The 18,085-nt window shown below is 40.5% G+C and overlaps 1 protein-coding gene across 4 annotated transcripts in view; it reads left to right on the forward strand.

Moving 5' to 3' along the window:
* LOC144823538 (uncharacterized) overlaps positions 1–9,283 on the forward strand; it is a 428,207-nt gene extending 418,924 nt beyond the window's left edge. For all 4 annotated transcript variants that reach the window (XM_078682136.1, XM_078682138.1, XM_078682139.1 and 1 more), the window contains one exon: positions 7,229–9,283. In XM_078682136.1, the coding sequence (XP_078538262.1) occupies positions 7,229–7,890 (662 nt within the window). In that variant the 3' untranslated portion in view covers positions 7,891–9,283. The remainder of the gene's footprint in view (positions 1–7,228) is intronic.
* The last annotated feature ends 8,802 nt before the right edge of the window (positions 9,284–18,085 follow it).

Consider the following 18,085-nt stretch of genomic DNA (forward strand, 5'->3'; position numbering starts at 1 on the left):
CCAAACAGGCAACCTCTTCTGAGTCGTACCATCGCCTGAGACACGATCGGAGCCGAAAACCATCTGGCTTACCGTCTTTTGCCCTGCTCTTTCTATGCGGTCACTAGATAACAGGTAAACTATTAACAACAATGCTATTTTTTCTAGACCACTCCTGTTAACTCTTAGAGCGGTCTTATTACAAAATTTAAAATTTTCATTTGTAACGGTTAACAGGGATAATTCGAACCCGCAAGCACTTCCTAAACGCCTTTACCTGGGGATCACAAGTAGCACGGAGAGAGACTGCTTTTTAAGCCCGGCGTCACTTATCTTTCATACAGCATGATATAACAGGTAAATGACTATGAGAATAGGTTCATGAGAACAGGTTCCTTATATAATTTTTTAATAAACTATACCAGAGGTAGTTTCTTCAAACTATACAAAAAAAATTTTTTCGTTTTACTATCTTATAGCTGCTCTTTGAGATATAGCCGCCTTTTTAACCAAAAGGAAAGAAAAGCTATCACCATGGTCATCCGCTTTCCTAGTTATTTCCCCTGAACCTCGACGAAAAGGTAAACAATATTATTAAGGAACTGTTACGTATTTTTGGTGCATAGGCCTTGTGAATAGTTCGTTGAACAGTCACTGCAATAAAGAAAAATACATCTTTCTCTTTAGCTCACTTTTCAACAGCGGCCCATAAAGAGAACTACGAGGTTGCCTACTCTATACTTTTAAAGACGTTAAGAAGTAGATGCTGGCATTGGTAGGATGGCAGCAGTGATTACTGCCTAGACAGGTAAGAACACTATTCACTACGAGCTCCATATTAATAAAAAAGGACATCTTAATAAAACCAGACTTACCTATAGAATATCTAAAAGAACGTATTTCTCCTGTTGAATAGCAATCACATACCATCCCCGGATGTAATAGGAGAGGTGCCTTACCTGCCCCATCTACTACGAATCTGATACTCTATATATTTTCTCTAAACATAGGTAAGGATTTTCAGTAATGTAAAGGTGAACAAACAGATGTATTTTCATTGCTGCTATATGAAAACTTATATGAATATCTTAACCGAATGCGTATATATAATAATATTCCTCTGGAGACACATAAAACTATATATAGGCATGACACATCGAGGCAGGGAACATATAAAATAAATCTTGAAAAAGAAGCGAGTATAAAACTCTGGAATTACAGGAGTTCTAAAATATTAGCTTCGTCTAAATGTTACATCATTTTCTGCAATAAGGTTTTTCTGGGGCTTTATCCCATCATTGTCATGGATGTGATGTTTATCATTCTGTTAGTGGTTTCCAAATAAGTGTTTTAGAATCTGTGTTGCACTTTGATGTAAGTCTGGCTCAGTTAATGAAAAAGAAAGTTTCAAAAAAAAGAAAAAAGGAAATAATCCATTGTTTTCCTCAACCTTTGTATATATAATTATTAGGACCTGCAATGTACTGTGAACTATTTGTGATTTTGTTTTATCTTTTTTAGATAAATTGGCTGATACCGAACTGTCCTGATGAAGACAAATGTTTTTTGTCGAAACGCGTAGACACACAGCCTTATACATTTTCTGTACTAGAGAAATTATTTTTAAAGAAAAAGTCGTTCATTCAATTTTTTATGAATATTTACATGTTTGATTATGATGGAGTGTTAGAATAAGTCATGTTTATCCACATCATGTAATTATTTTTTACTGAATCATTTGTACCCATATATATCTCTCTTTTTATATTAAAAATCATCCTTTTTGATATCATTTCAGTTCATTGCTTGTTCATTGAGTTTTTCATAATTATGTGTTCTTTTCGATAGCCAGCTTTCAGTCCTAATTTTCTGCCTGGGTAGATACCTTTGCACAAAAATTTGGCATCTTATAACCATAGCTTTAGATTTCCTAACAATATTAGATTTTTTTTATGCAGGCATGGATTGTCAATTCCATTAATTATTTAAGAGATTGTGGTTAAAAGTAGAGGTTGATAAAGCAGGAGAATAGATATTAATACCTTGTTAGCTTGGCCTGATGTGATTATACTTTCACAGGAGAGGTTCAAAGGAGATGGTTCCTGCAGGGGCTCCCTAATGTAGAGCGTCAAGAGAGTATAGATGTTGGATTATTTAGTACTATCAATATTAATATTAAGCAATGAAAAAGTTGTTCATTTGCAGTCAGACCACCCTCCCCCAAGTTTCTGAAATTAAGTGCAGATTATATTTGAGTCCTAAATTTGAAATAATTAGGAAAACTTGGCATTTTCTGAATATGTTATCTCAGTTCCCATCCTCCTGAGGCAGTATACCTTCTTAGTAGTAGTAGAAAAGCTTTATTCGATTTCACAATATTATAAAATCATAAAAGCAATAGTTCATTCAATAATTAATACAATCGAGAAAATTACAGTTCATATCAATAAAAATGTAAAAACAAATTAAACTTTTCCTTTTCCTCAAGATACTTTTTAAAAAACCAGTCATTATACTAACGCAGTACATATCATTTAGTAATTGTAGGAATGCTAAAGCCGGGCGGCATTGACACCATAAACCCTGCTTTAAAAAGGGTTTAATCCATCTAGCCCTTTCGGAAGAATAAAATGTACAGAAAAAAATCACATGCAGTGTAGATTGATCAGATTGGTTATTGCACGGACATTTACAAAGCTTTCTGGACCAGTCATTTGTTTTGGGAAAAGTAGTCAAGCAAAAGAAATAATTGAATCTAAATCTGGTCAAGATGTATCTATCAAACCCCTCCTGATACCAGACTAGGTACAGTTGGATTGAGGGTGAGACCAGGGTAAGTTGATGTTGAACTACAGTTTTCTTATTTAACTCCACTCCTAGTCTTAAGGTATCAAAGTCATACCAACACAGTGCCTTTAACTCTTTCCTAGAAATAGTAATTAAGGAGTCAGGATTTCTATAAAACTCCGGTCTCCTCATATCTTTAGTGAGTTTGCAAATGTAGTTCAACCATGGGATCTTTGTGACCTGATCTAAGCCCATAGAATCTTTAATTATTTCTTGGTTTAAAAGTAAATCGGGTGAGGTCCAGGCTCTATGCCACAACAGTAACGGTTGCATGTTAATTATGTCGCTAATCTAGCGAATCCTTAATTCGCTGTGACAGTTAAAAACAGATGTACTTTGAGGAGTTGCTAAAATGAATCTTAGAAACGCATTCTCTACCCTTTGAATAGGTGATGCATCATGGACCCCCCAGACGCCTGCTCCATATGTAGCTATGTAGCTCATGCACTTAGCCTGATATATTTTAATAAGGTTTCCAGGGGCCTTTTACCCATCTTTTTGGCGAAAATCATTACTGCCGCCGTTGATCTTTTGAACAGCAGTGCCCGTTTTTTTTATAGATGATCCCCAGGATCCTGATTCCTCTAGAAGGATACCTAGGTAGGAGAATATTTTAGCGGGTGCGATTTTCTCACTCCCAGCAACCAAGGGACAAGATCTATTTTTGCCTCCATCGCAGGACATAACAAAGGTTTTTTTAACATTAAGTTTCAGTCCCCGGGTGTCCATAAAGTTTATATAGGTATTTAGTTCCGTCTGGAGACCGAGTTGGGTTCTCGCCATTAAAACGGCGTCATCAGCATATAAGAGCGAGACAATCTGATTATTATTAACCTACGGGGAGTCTCTTACTCTGGCCACCAGTTCCTTTTCCAAATCATTAGTATATAAAGTGAAGAGGAACGGGGTAAGGACGCAGCCATGTCTAACTCATCTTCTTACATGGAAGGGCTTGGTGCATTCTCCTTTCAAACCGAACCTCACCTTAGCAGTGGACCCCGCGTACAATTGTCTTAAAAATAATATAAGTGCTTGCTCTACCTTTAAGTCTGCTAAAATATGCCATAGCCGGCTGTGAACTACGCAGTCAAATGCCGCAGTTATATCGTCAAAAACTGCGAACAATTTACCTCGCTTGGCCTGGATATATTTCCCATGTAAAAAGGAGAAATTTAGCACCTGCTCTACAGTGCCCCGCCCCTCCCTGAACCCATTTTGCACTGGGCTTAGGACGTCATTGTCTTCCGCCCATTGTTGTAGGCGATTCAGGATGACCCTGCCTTCGACTTTCATAAGTGAATCGAGCAAGGAGATGGGGCGGTAGCATGCGGGATTTTCCCGATCCCCTTTTTTAAAAATGGGGATAATTATGGATTCAGACATGGATTGAATAAAACCCTTCTCACAGCTGGCTTCAAGGACACGGGTTAATAGTGGGGATGTTATTATTAAAATCGCCACCGCATAAAATGATGGAATCCTTCCCTGATAAATCACTTATCCTCTTGAGTTCCTCATTGAGATCATGTAACATAACTGTAACGGAGCCCTTATCCAGATTGTTACACATGTTAAAGATCACTATCTCAACCAGTGGAGACACTTTGATGACAACAATTTGATAATAGCTTGACGATTTTACAGTTTTTATCCACATGGTCCCCAAAAGATTAGTAATATACACACAGATCCCTCCTTTGTGCCTCCCGCGACTCGAGCGACCCGCTAGAACATGAAATGTTTTGAAGCCATCGAAATGTATTTCCTGCAATGTCCAGGTCTCCTGTAGACAGATGATATCAAAGTTCCTAATAAAATCTCCCCAGATAGGGTTATTGATCTTAGATTGAAGCCCAGATATATTCCAAAAGGCTACCCTCACCCGCCCCTGGACATACATAGATTGGATTCCACATACAGCAGCCCTCCCAGCCCCCTTTCTTATATCCCCAGGAACCAGGTCGATGCTCTTGTGTCTTCCATCTAATATTGAATCGGATTGCAGCGACGTATTCAGTTGTGCGTTATGTTCCTGCAATGCCATAGCCATACTCCAGGTATCGCCTCCAACGGGCGTTAAAGGAAATACTGCAACTGTGGGGACCTTAGTGTGTACCATAGCTTCGTTAGTCATAATTTTCCCCGCAGGTGCCCTGTCACCTGAGCGTTGGAGGGCTTTGTGGCCACTGATGATTTTACATTTTCTAGGTGCCCTGTCTTGTGTTTATCAATCCACATCCTCTAACGAATGTAGGGGTCCAACCCTATTGGAAACTTCCAGGTTATATCTCAATGTGTTGTTAAGAGGATGACGAGTCAAGGGAATGTTCTTCTTATTGATAGTCTTGGGTTGGTAGAAAAATCGAAGCAGGAGCACATTTATCCCCTCAGCCCACCTACTGTTAGCACCAGCCCGGTTCAAGATTTCTTGTACTAGGGGAGGAGAGGCAAGTGATAGCACTACACAATCCCCTTCTAATGACTTTCTACTCGGGCCAAGCCACCTCACACGTCTCACCATTTTAAATGAATGAAACATCTCTTGCGTTAAACCCGTCTTAGGTCCTAGAAAGTGTATGGCTTTATTTCTTAGCATTTCCCAATTTTCCCTCTCACCCTCATCCGAAAAGGGGACATTAGCCAATACCAAGGTATACGGGGCTGCTGCCGGGGGGAGGTTCAAACTAGTCAAGATATTGCTTTGCGCCTGGTAATAAGGTTTTCTATTTTCCATTTTCCATTTTCATAGGATTATCTGTCACGGACAAACTAGTTCTTTGCCATCTATTTAATTGTTTGTCAATCATAGCCAAACAATCTATGACCGGCTGACTAAGCTGTGTGTTACTTTCCCTAGCTGGGACAACCTGTTTACTGCTTACGCCCTTTAGTTGCCCAGAAAGTGTGACCAAGCTGGACTCTATTTGACCCAGTCTGTTCCCCATTGTGGCTATAGCTTCTTTGACAAACAGAGTTAGGTCGGCAATGGATTTCACGATGTCACCCAATTCTGGATTCTTTTGGCCTTTATTTACACATTGGTTGCTAATAGGTTTTGGCCAAACTTTTGTTCTATTCCTGACTGCCTTTGTGGCTGAACCCTCCTTTCCTATCGAGGCTCTGCATTTAGCATTTAAGTTTTTTGGAGTTAGCAGGACTTCGTGGATCTGTGGGGGTAATGCAGTGAGGGCTGATTTCTTTGGTACACATACTCTTTTGTGGGGGGGTAATTCTGCCCCTTCCAGTTCGTTTGCAGAGATCTCACCACAACCCTTCTGTACACACCCATTTTGTATTTCGGCTATTGATTCATTTGGGATAGTAATAACAACTTTGCCATTAGATTCATGGCAAAGAGGATCATTTATACTAATGCCGTTCAGACCCGATGACTCTTTATTCAGCTTCTCCTCTACATTAGAGATTTGTTTCTCTAACGCTCCCACTGCCCCCGTCAGGTATTTCATTAAGGATGTACTAGATTCTTTAACCTTGGACATTTTTGTACCAGGTGGACTAGTTTGCAGTTTTCTTTTCCCCATTTAGATGACCTATACGTAACAACCACTCCTTGGTCGATATTATGAAGCTAGGTCGTTTATACTATCTAAAATGGAGAATGCAACTATACAGCTACCCAGTAGAACACTCTGACTCTACTCTACAAATGAAATAGAAGCAGAAATACACAGCCTTTTATACCAATTGATTCAAATTAATCCGCAGTCTTTCATGCAAATGCCCCGGATGCCCCTCTGGTCTGTTTAGCAAATAGCATGAGTTATAAATGCCCCGAATGACTAGGGGCTGGGAACAAAAGTAAAAGATAATGCTAATTATCAGGGTTACGGTGTTCAAGCAGTTCCACTGAAGGCAAGTAAAGCCAAGAGTCCTGGCCCAATCCGGCCTGTGACGGGCGCGGACGGGCCCGCCCTTGGCCCGCGCTGCGGGAAGCGCTGAGATGATTTAAGCGCCCCCTGGCGCTTGGGGATGACATTGACTGTGTACGCCGCCACTGGGTAGCCTGGGAGATGTGGTTTTTCCAAGCCCAGGACAGCCCCGCGAGTATCGGCGCAAATGGTGAATGGCCGCGGGTGCAGAGCCCCCTCCGCGCTCCAGGAATGCAGCAACCAGCCCTCGGCAGTGTCCAGGCAAGTAAGGCGAGTTTAAGGTATACCTTCTTACAATGAGAGGGAAGTGGCACAATTGGTGCAAAGCATGCATTTATTCACCTCCTGACCGAGAGTAATTCTTTTGTCCTAGTTCAACCATGATTTTTCATACTGAATCATCAGAATATGCTCTCCATGACATTGCAGAATACACAGCTTGATGTCAAAATATTGTTAGTGTACGTTTTCTCATATAAAAATCTCACTTTAATATAATTTTATTATTGCAGGAAACATTAACAGCAGCAGAAAGAAGAATAGCTTTGAGTGTAATGATGAAATGAGCCTTTGCAAACCAGTGGCTAATATAAAAGAAAAATTAAACACTGCTCGAATTAACTATCAGAGAAGTGATTCTGAACTGAAAGAGGAGAACACTATGCTTTGGCAAAAGGACTGTAAAGAACTCGCACATTACACCTTATATCAAGGAGCCTCCCATGAGCCAAGATCAGAAACATACAATATATGTGCAAGTACAATAAGAAATGAAAACATTACTTCACGCCCGTCATATCCGCTGCCAAGATGCAAACCATCTACCTCGCCTCAAGGTGAGCTAAGTCATTCAGTGACCAGCCATAGCGGGCTTCAGCAAACACATAAAGAAGATGAAAGGCATGCATGTCCTCATTGTGGAAAAAGCTTTACAACATTATCAAATCTTAAAAAGCATGCAAGAAATCATACTGGCGTAAGACCTCCTCCTTGTACTGTATGTGGAAAAAGCTATAGTCATATTAGAGCTTTACAGAGACACCAATTATTGCATACCGGTGAAAGACCTTATGAGTGCAACATATGTGGGAAAAGCTTCAATCGAAAGGACACTCTTGTCAAACACAAAAAACGTCATGCAGCGAAACAGCTAGAGTATGAGATGTTATTTTGAAATGTGGTTGCCATTTCACGAGAAAATAAGTCATGTGTAATAAATGATCTCCCTGGAGATAAAACAGATAGGTGTTTCCACCCTTAATATTCTATGAAAATGTGATTGTTTTGAGTGCAAATATGTATTTCCATGATACTGTGTACTAGTAAGTAACATTAAAATGTTCATCTGCCTCTGTGACCTTTTCTGCATGGAACTGAGAGTCGGTAGTCAGTCTTGAGGTACACTGCAGAATTCTGGCTATTCGTATAACCTAATTGAAAAACAAATAGGCTTCTTTTTCATTCCTTCATGCATTGCATAACACAAAATGATTCATTTGGCTCTCCACGATTTACAGAAAAGAAACCCTAGGAGCAATGAGTTAATTTGTTTTTAACTAATGCAAACATGTTTTATTCTAAAATGCATTTGCCAATATTTTTATATCTTATGTCTATAATGTATACAAAAAATGTTTATAATTCTTTATCTACCTTAATCTTAGTTTTATTCTACTACACAAGAATTATGTTGACATTATTTGATATTACATTCTCTGCAGTTTGATGGAAGTAGGGTTTTCTTCCTCTACTGATCTTTTCTTTCACCTGACTATAGTAGAAGAAACTGGGGCTCTTAATAGTCACTGTTAGGTGTTTAAGGAATGGCTGGCTTCCAAGTGCTTGCATTTGACTACCCATAAAACAGAACTAATACTTGTAGGACCTAAGGAACCATTGTTAACCTAAGAGCAGTGGATAACAAGCTACAAGTGGGACAGATCATTATTACTACCCTCAAGAAAAGGAAAGGCATTGGTATATTTATATGATTAACACCTGATCATGGAAGAGCAAGGAAGCGACTAGACGAAAATCTGTGGACTCTAAATCTGAATTCATGTTAAACACCACCCATAACCTCGTGCATACACAAGAAGTGATTGATTAATGAACAATGTATTGTGGGTTACCACACTAATTAATGTAATTGTTTATTTTTACACTCAGTAAGGTAACGGATTACACATTCCCGAATCATTCAGCCAGACTGGATGGCAGGGCTTGCTTTATAAGAGTCATAATTGCATTTTGAGGTCACACAGCCATCTTCAAATTCTTGTGTCGGAATTGTCATGTGTACTGGACAAGACCAATTTAAATAGAAGTATAATACAAGTGTATGAGTAGGATCTGTACAGACTTAAAGAAGCAATTAATGTTAAAAAATGAATTTCAGTAATTTGAACAATTTTGTGATTTCTTGCAGTTTTACTTTTTCAAATAATTTGTGATTACACAGATATGATTCTTAGTAAACCAGCCTACGATAATGTTGCAATTTGTACTTTCTGATATTGGACTGTAGTTATTCTGATGAGTTGTGCAAATACAATTGCTTCCGTTTACATTTCCTCCTTAGTAGAGTTGAGCCAAATGTTTTTCAAATGGAATGGATTTGTGGATCCCCAGGTACTCAAGCTAAGGCTTATCCCTCCCTTTCACTTTGAGATTCAATTGATACAGGAGGGCAGCACGTTGTTAAACATATCTGTTTATGAATAACCTCGGTGGGGAAAACCCTTATAGGTAAAGTGATGATCTCACCTACAAATAATGCTCATTCTAGGGCAGGAAACCCACAGGAATTCAAGTCAAGGCAGACCAATGAAACACAGAGACCCGTTTCTCTTTTGGAATCTGTCTTCCTTATCACTTTTCACATTGGAGAGATGAGTAACTACATTTATTTGGGGTATGAAGCCTCAGGACTGCTCTTGGGCGCCCAGTAATCAGATTACTGTAAGCATTCACTGAAGAAAAAAAAAAAAAGCTCAAGAAAATGGAAGTTCGGAGCAAAAGTAATTAGGAAATCAAATCAAACCCCAATACTAGAAAGAGTAGTAGCAGGTGGCAATCCAGAACTGCTAATCCCCAAAAATTGGGTAGGATACTCCAAAGGTTACCAGGGAATCAAACATTTAGAGGATAGGGACAATTAAACAATGGTCAAAAACATACCAGAAACAATCAAGAATCAAAGCAACATCTTTGGTAGATTCCAGAACCTTTGTGGAGCATAGATTTTAGTATTTGTTGTTCAAAAACTAGCTAAATCTGGGACTCGTTGAATGCTGGGAAATGTAGTTGTGGACCTTGCATACACTGCCAGCTTTCTTTTATTATTAACATAGGTGCTTAATACAGCTTCAATTATTTAGGCTGCAGGTGATATATTGGAAAACCGTTTCCATTGAGGGGGTTTGCCTTTATCTTATATTTGTAGATTTAAAATCTGCTTTTGACTTGGTTCCGAGGGACAAATTATGGGTAATTTTAAGAGACATGGGAGTGCCAGAATACCTGTGCACACCCATGTCCCAGTTAAAACGTCTTCATGAGGGTAACTATGCTCGTATTAGATATGGAAAGAATGGCGAACTTACAGCCCCTTTGCCCGTGGAGAGAGGGGTTTGGCAGGGTTGCGACCTGGTTCCCACACTTTTCTCCCTTTTCTCAATGGCCTAATAGATTTCTTGAGCGCAGGGAAGAACAGCGATGCCCCCAGGTTGGCACAGCGGAGGATCCTGGCCCTGATGTTTGCGAATGAGGCGCTTCTCGCAAAATCCCCCATGGAAATTCAGAGGACTCTTGACAACTTTAGCGACTTCTGCAAACACCGGGGCCTGGAAATAATCCTGCAGAAAGCCAAGTACATGGCCTTCAATGTAAGCCACCCCAATTCTTGCCTGGACGGCAGACCCCTTGAAAGAGTAACCATCTTTGAATATCTGGGATTGACTCTGACTGAGAAAATGGATTGGGGTGCCCAAATAAATAAAGCAGGGCTGAAACGTACCCATACAACGGGGGGATCCTAAAATTATACGGGACTTGCCCCGAAAAAACACTTAGCCCAATGATGGAAATCCATAAGGAACAGGCCAGGTCTGCTGCCCTCTATGGAGCAGATCTTTGGGGCCATTGTGCACTGGGCCCGTTAATCCGAACAGAGAATTTCTTCATTAGACAGCTTTTGGGCCTCCCCATCAGTACTCCGTTAACACCACTTCGCTTGGATCTTGTTGTTAGACACATAGCGGTAGAGGTGGCACTTAGGCCCCTTCTCTATTGGCGTCGCCTCTGGATGCCTCGGAGCTAGCTGCCTATAGGGATGAATTAACTGATATAATGGGAATGCTAGGTTCAAGGAGGATACCTTGGTTGTCCAACATTAGGAACATCTGTGAGGGTTTGGGTAGGGGCAATTTATGGTATAACGCAGAAGTCACGTCCCAAATAACAGCAAGAAAGACCCTGATGGAGAGCTTCAGAGAGCAAAAGCTCAATGAGCTTGAAAGATGAACTACCGCCGGCCGTTTGACGGTGGAATTCCTGGCAGTAAAAAATAGGTGAAGTCTAGAACTGGTACTGGATGATATCCAGCCATTCCTTGCTAAAAAACTTTATGTCCAGTTCAGACATGGAGTCCTCCCCTTACGAGCTTTTACTCGTAAGTGGGAGGGAACTTCAAGTGGGGGCTGCCCGGCCTGTACCTACCCCGATGAAACGGAATTGTACGTGTTATTTTTCTGCAAGGGTTACGGGAAGGCCAGAACACGCTGGATAATCCAACTCTGCAGAAACTTGGACTCAAGACGCTGCATAGAAGTGTACAGGATATTTAAATCGAACACGCAAATGCAGATTGTCTACTCCATTTCACGTTTTTTATTTAATATGTGGTGCACCCGAAGGGCCATTCTTAAAAGAAGGGTTCAGCAGAATGACATTGCAGGAATTGTATGAGTGATCATAATATTGTATTTTTCTGGCTACATTTCGGGCTCTGGGAGTGGCTACATCAATTTTACCACTGGGATTACTGATTAGCACTGTATCTAATTCTGATACTACCTTTCTTAACTGTGTATATTTTATGAACTCAATGTATTTTATTGCTTGTTTTATTGATGCTTTTATGGCATTTGATTGCCGAAATAAAGTTTTTATGAATGAATGAATTTTGAGTATGAAGTCCCAGGACTGCTCTTGAGCGCCTGGTAATCAGACTAATGTAAGCATTCACTGTAGAAAAAAAAGCTAAAGGAAATGGAAATTCAGAGAAAAAGTCATAAAGAAATCAAATCAAACCCCAATACTAGAAAGAGTAGTAGCAGGTGGCAATCCAGAACTGCTAATCCCAAATAATGGGGTAGGATACTCCAAAGGTTACCAGAGAATCAAACATTTAGAGGATGGGGACAATTAAACAATGGTCAAAAACATACCAGAAACAATCAAGAATCAAAGCAACGTCTTTGGTAGATTCCAGAGCCTTTGTGGAGCATAGATTTTAGTATCTGTTGTTCATAAACTAGCTAAATCTGGGACTCGTTGAATGCTTGGAAATGTAGTTGTGGACCTTGCATTCACTGCCAGCTTTCTTTTATTATTATCATACATGCTTAATACAGCTTCTATCCCCCATTTTGAGACAGAAAAAGGGAACACTCTGCAGTCAGCTACAAGTTGAACTAAGAATCAACTCTCATGTGCTGTGCTTCCAGGAAAAACAAAAAACCCAAATGTTCAGACAATATCCTATGACTAACTTCACCCCTTGCCCTGTCACACATCTATCAGTAGTTATGGTTGCAGTATTATTCATCGAAAACAGGGTTGCCCGTCGTCATGAACAACTTTGTCATAACACGAAAGCCTGTATCCAGCAATCCTTCAGTTCATCACACCAGTTCCTTGTATCTTCAATTCTTTGGTGCACATTAAAGCCTGATGCCCCATTGATGATAAAAATGGATTGTTGGTGGTGGTGTCAATATAGAGGCCATTCCTTTTTCAATGAAGACTTCATTTTACATCTATGCATGATCTTATCTATTTCTATTAAAAATGATTAATCTCAAACTTTAATATTTGGGCATTAAATCAAAAAGGTGCACCTGCCACTATGGCTAAAGATCTATAGTAGAGCATAGGTCTTTTCCTAACATAGAAAGGTGCCTGAACACAAAGCATATAGACAATTTTGTCTTTTTATTACTATTGCTTTTTATTTCATAACCTGTGTAACAAAAACGGATAAGGACTATGTTCGCTTTAGAGCCTAGAATAGAGGCTTGACCAAATTCATTCAGCAATATTCTTGTGATGGGTTATATCAACAATATATTTGTGATACATCAGAGATGTTCAGAGTTGTGCATCTCCTGTTGTTACATGTCTACAATGCAGTAGAGTTGTATTTTCTGTGCATCTGAAATCCTTGAGGTGTTAGCGGCAGTATACAGAGATAATCTTAAAACCAACTATCCAGTGAGAGGCTCATAAAGGAGCTTGTTGAAGTTGGACAATTTGCAGGCAGATAGATTCTCACTGGCAGTTTAGACAGTCAATTTGGCGCTTGGCTCTGATAACACCGCAAAGAACCCTATCTGAGCTCAAAAATAGGTTCCCTCCTCTAATAATTACTGGCTGCGAACTTTTAGCTAGAGAAATTAGAGAAAAAGAAACACTTCACTGTGGATTCAAGGAGTGCTGTATCACAAATGGCAACCGGATGCGCAAGATGAACATAAAGCAGATCTAGCTTGACGCGCTGTGACTTCACTGGGCTGGGCAACCTGGCGGCTGCTCCTTCTCCGTGGTACGGAGTACAAAGGAACAGGACCTCAAAGGACACCAATGATCACCGACACGGATGAAATGAGGGCGGCCATTTGGAGGGGTCAGAGGACCAGGGATCTAGGTGCTGCATATAGAGCCTGATCATGCTGTCGTATGCTGAGGATGTTGTGGGTGTAGCTGCGCTGCTGAATGGCATTTGAGGAGGAATGGCAGTGGAGCAGAGAAAGCAGGTTACTGCTGCTACAGGTCTGGGCTGAATGAATCTTAAGGTATGTTATTCCATGCCATGTTATATCCTGATATGGTGTGATACTGCCAGCACTGGGTTCTGTTAATTATTCTTTACTACAACCACCACCATTTGTTGGGAGTGGGAGAAGCATACCTCGGAAGCTAAATATAAAACCAATCAAAAATGTAAAAACTGTGTGCAGGTCTTGAAATGACAATGAGTTAGGCATCGGGCTTATGAAAGTGGGCTTGACAATTCGGTAAACAAAAAAATATACAAAGAAAAGACTGGAAATCTTGACTATCTCTCCTGCTAAGAGGACTTACCTATGAGGCCTACGATAAACTTGGAATCACACAGAGCGGACTAGCTTAAACTATCTCGTGCCTTACGATGGGTGTATATTCTACTGAAGGCAATTAAAGTCTTGCTCTCTTTTGAGGGTTGGAGCGTGGCACAACAAAATAAGAATGGAAAGCACGAGCGAAACCCAAAAGGCATCCCACCCTCCCACTCAAGTAAAACCTCAACCACACCTCCCCTTTACTGAAAAAACCCCATAAAGGCTGCTCTAACAATGGAACGCTTGTCAGGCCGGCCAACTATATCTAGCTCTTTCACAACCCTAACTACAAACCCAGAACAAGTGTTTGCTCTGAGTGAGACTGTTCCAAGTGTGGTCACTCAAGATACAAATTCAATGACTAGGAGCTCCAATTGTTTCAAAAAGCAACCTTACAGAGCCTCTGAAGCAGCTTCCCAACGAACGAGCCAAAAGGAGAAGGCTGGAATAGATGATGGAGCAGTGGCGGCAGGAGCCACCCCATCTCCACCAATAAGACTCTTAGCAGTTAGACCAACTAGACCATCTCGGTCATCTTCCTAATTGAACCTAGATTTAACATTATATTTACAGGAAGAACAGCACCATCTTACCCCATCCCAATCAACAGACCAGGAGCATTTCAATAAGCAAGCCCCCCTAAACTATCGGTTAGTAAACGGCTCAGTGAGTGCCTTGAGGATTTTGAGTTCTGTGACTCCTAGGACCAGATGGGCCACAAATATTCTTACTAGGACGCTGGATACAAGAGCACCAGCAGACAACAGAAACAAGAGAAATTTGGGCTCTGATTTGCAAATCAGTTATGCTACGTATGTTCTTCACTCCACAATTCAATTTTATTATAAGATGCGGATCTACAATGAGATCCACTTTTCAAACGTTTTCTATTACATAATCAGAATAGATCTAATAACATTCACAAAAGGTAAAAAATTGAAAACACAACATTTCATTTACCAGGTTAAATAAAAATGTGAGGGTATCTTTCTCTGACTACTCCATATTTCAAAAACAATGGTTTTAACAAACATCTACGATTATCGTACAATGCAGAGCACACAAAAGAACATGCTCTAGTGTTTGTACTGAAACTCCACAGAGATTTTGTAGTCTGTATTCCCGAGCTGGTTCCATCCAGGCACCAGTAATAACATTTAATGAAAGTATATTTAGGCTAAACCATTTAAAAAAATAAAAATGCTCCACACTATGACTCTGATTCCACCTTACATACGATTAAGGATAAACCCCAGAGCATGAAGAAGCAATTACCTCCAACTTCTTTTTCTCCCTACGTGCAAGCATATCTAGATCCTATTTTCTAAAAATACGTTCAGTGCTGGGTGAGTCATTGCCATTAGCTCACATTTATCAATGTCAAAGTGCTATATTAAAATTCTTAAAAAGCAAGTAGGAAGTACTACTGTTGTGTAGTTCCTAGGAATTCCCATGACCAGTGCGTTTTGGATGACCTAAACTGAGGGCTTGGTGTCCCAACCACTTCTGAACACCCCCACTGGATATGTCCGCCATTAGACCAGCTAGCTCTATAGTGGCACTACCACCCACCCCCATATCTTACAATGGTGTAGGTAGTCCCCGGCAACCACTGAACATGACAACCCTGATCGTGGAAAACAGTACAGTACTTTTCGATCTGTCACTCGTGCTCACTTATTCTCAGAAAATACACAAGATGGCGATTATGACGTTTTAGTAAGTATTTTTTGGTCTAGCGTCAGTCTTGTGTAAAACATATTTGCTGCAACATTCAGGAGACAAAAGCCAATCCAATCCAATTCAACAAGCTTTATTCAACGTCCAGTCATAAAAGCACAATACATACATACAGTACAAACTCCATAAAACACAATATATATATAGAGAACAATACATACATACAGTACAAACTCCATAAAACACTATATATATATATATATATATATATATATATATATATATATATATATATATCTATATATATATATATATACATATTTGACGGATTCATAAACAAGATAAAACAATTTAAAATGCTATAGGGTACTAGGACATAGAATCAATAGGAATTAATTACAAACATTAATACCGGAACATGTAGTAAAATCACAGAAGATAGAATACATTCACAATTTTAGTTATTAACCTTATCCTGTTAAAACTGGCTTAAGAACCCTTCAAAGTGCTTGGAGTGCCTTCGATCTGATAGCCCAGGAACATCCTAGAAATGTTGCCACTGCGATGACAATGGGGGCGGACGTGTTCGTGCGCAATATTCTTTGTATGTCTCCACTCAATCTAGTGTCCAATGTCCTGCAGATTGGTGTCAGCCATGATCGATGCAGGCTTTCATATGCGGGCAGATGAACAACAAATAGGCCAATGACTCCGTCTGGGCCTTGCAGATGGGGCAAACTGTGTTGCCCTCTGTGGCCCATCTTGCTGTGTAGGACTTATCTGAAAGAGACACGTTAGTGATAGATTCCTTACCTTAGAATATCCCCAGGCGTCAGACTGGATCCGGAAATTTTTGCGTAGCAGTACCCTTGCGCGTCGGTAGGCGTTGTCTGCGGCTCCCCGTCCGTCGTGGGCAGCCGTGATGATGTCGTCGGAGTACTTAGACGCTACCTCCGCGTGCTGACATCAGTTCTTCTTTTTTCCGCGCCAGCAGCGCAGATCCGGAAAAAGTGGTACCTTAGTCACTTTTTTACTAAACTTTTTTGATCTTTTGATCATCCTTTTTCGAAGTCTTCGACTCCGAACGGTGCCGGTAGGGATGCCAGGTTTCAAGCCTTGTGAGGATTGCGACATACTGATGTCGGTCACCGACCCTCACCGTTGGTGTCTCCACTGCCTCGGCGTCGATCACGACGACAAGACCTGCTCCGACTGAAGAACTCGGTAAATTTCGCTCTCAGGGAATACTTACTAATATAACACAAACTTGGCACAGACTCTGAAAATATGAAAAAGACATCTTTATTAAACAGAATTAAGTGAGGCTACGTCACCCAACTGCCTTAGCAATTGAATGAGGCAGTCTGCTGAATGGTCTCAGCACAGACCTTTTATACCATTTATTATGCCCTAGGCACACATTTTCTCTTTGAAGTACATTATTGTTGGTCACTCCCAGGACGTGCACACAAACCCACTTTTCAGTTTGTCCAGCCCAGAATTAATCATCAAACAAACCCATAATAAACATTCTTCTTTAGACAAGCTGGACAAGACCCATAATGAAAAGGCCCGCAGCCCACATCATAAATAGACCATAAAGAAGGAACAGAAACAGATAGGAGCAAGATAAAAGGGGTGTGTGCGTGTACAATAAACATTGCAATGTCCTGCTCTTTGATCTCTATCTGACCAGCTGCCTAACAAGGAACTGGCTCAACGAGGTCAGCCTCGGGCAAGGGAGTCCGCTTTCGCCAGGTCATGCAGGAGTCAGCACAAACCCATGCTAAGGTTATGTCCTTAAATACTTGTTCTGCCACAGTGAGGGCCTACTGTAAGGGGAATCCACAAAATGGCTGCCGTTCACAAAATGGAAGCCAAGGGTTCAGTATGAAAATGACGATTTCGAGGTGAAATCGTTACTGGAATATGACGAAAATGCTTGTACATAGTGTACTAGCCATTCTCGGTCTTTTGATATAAAAATCGTCATGCTACGACAAAGTTTATTACACAAGTCCAGAATTTTCAGTACCACAGACGCTCCTTTTGCCCTTACAAAGGCAATAACCTATACTCACGCTAGTCTGAGTCCAGGTCTATATTTATCAAATCATCAAGATGTTGCTGAAGCATAATCCTATTACTTAGCGACTCTCTCGGGACAGGTCTCCTTACACACGCAGTAGCACAAAGGCCATATATGGCAGGACCAACAATTAGTGATGTTCACTACTAACTGGTGTCGATGCAGAAACTGTACAAAAGGAATTATCAGTAAACTCTGACCTCCTAACTAGTCCATGT

This window comes from Lissotriton helveticus, chromosome 3_1 (assembly GCF_964261635.1).
Source record: "Lissotriton helveticus chromosome 3_1, aLisHel1.1, whole genome shotgun sequence".
In the NCBI taxonomy this organism is placed as follows: Eukaryota; Metazoa; Chordata; class Amphibia; order Caudata; family Salamandridae; genus Lissotriton; species Lissotriton helveticus.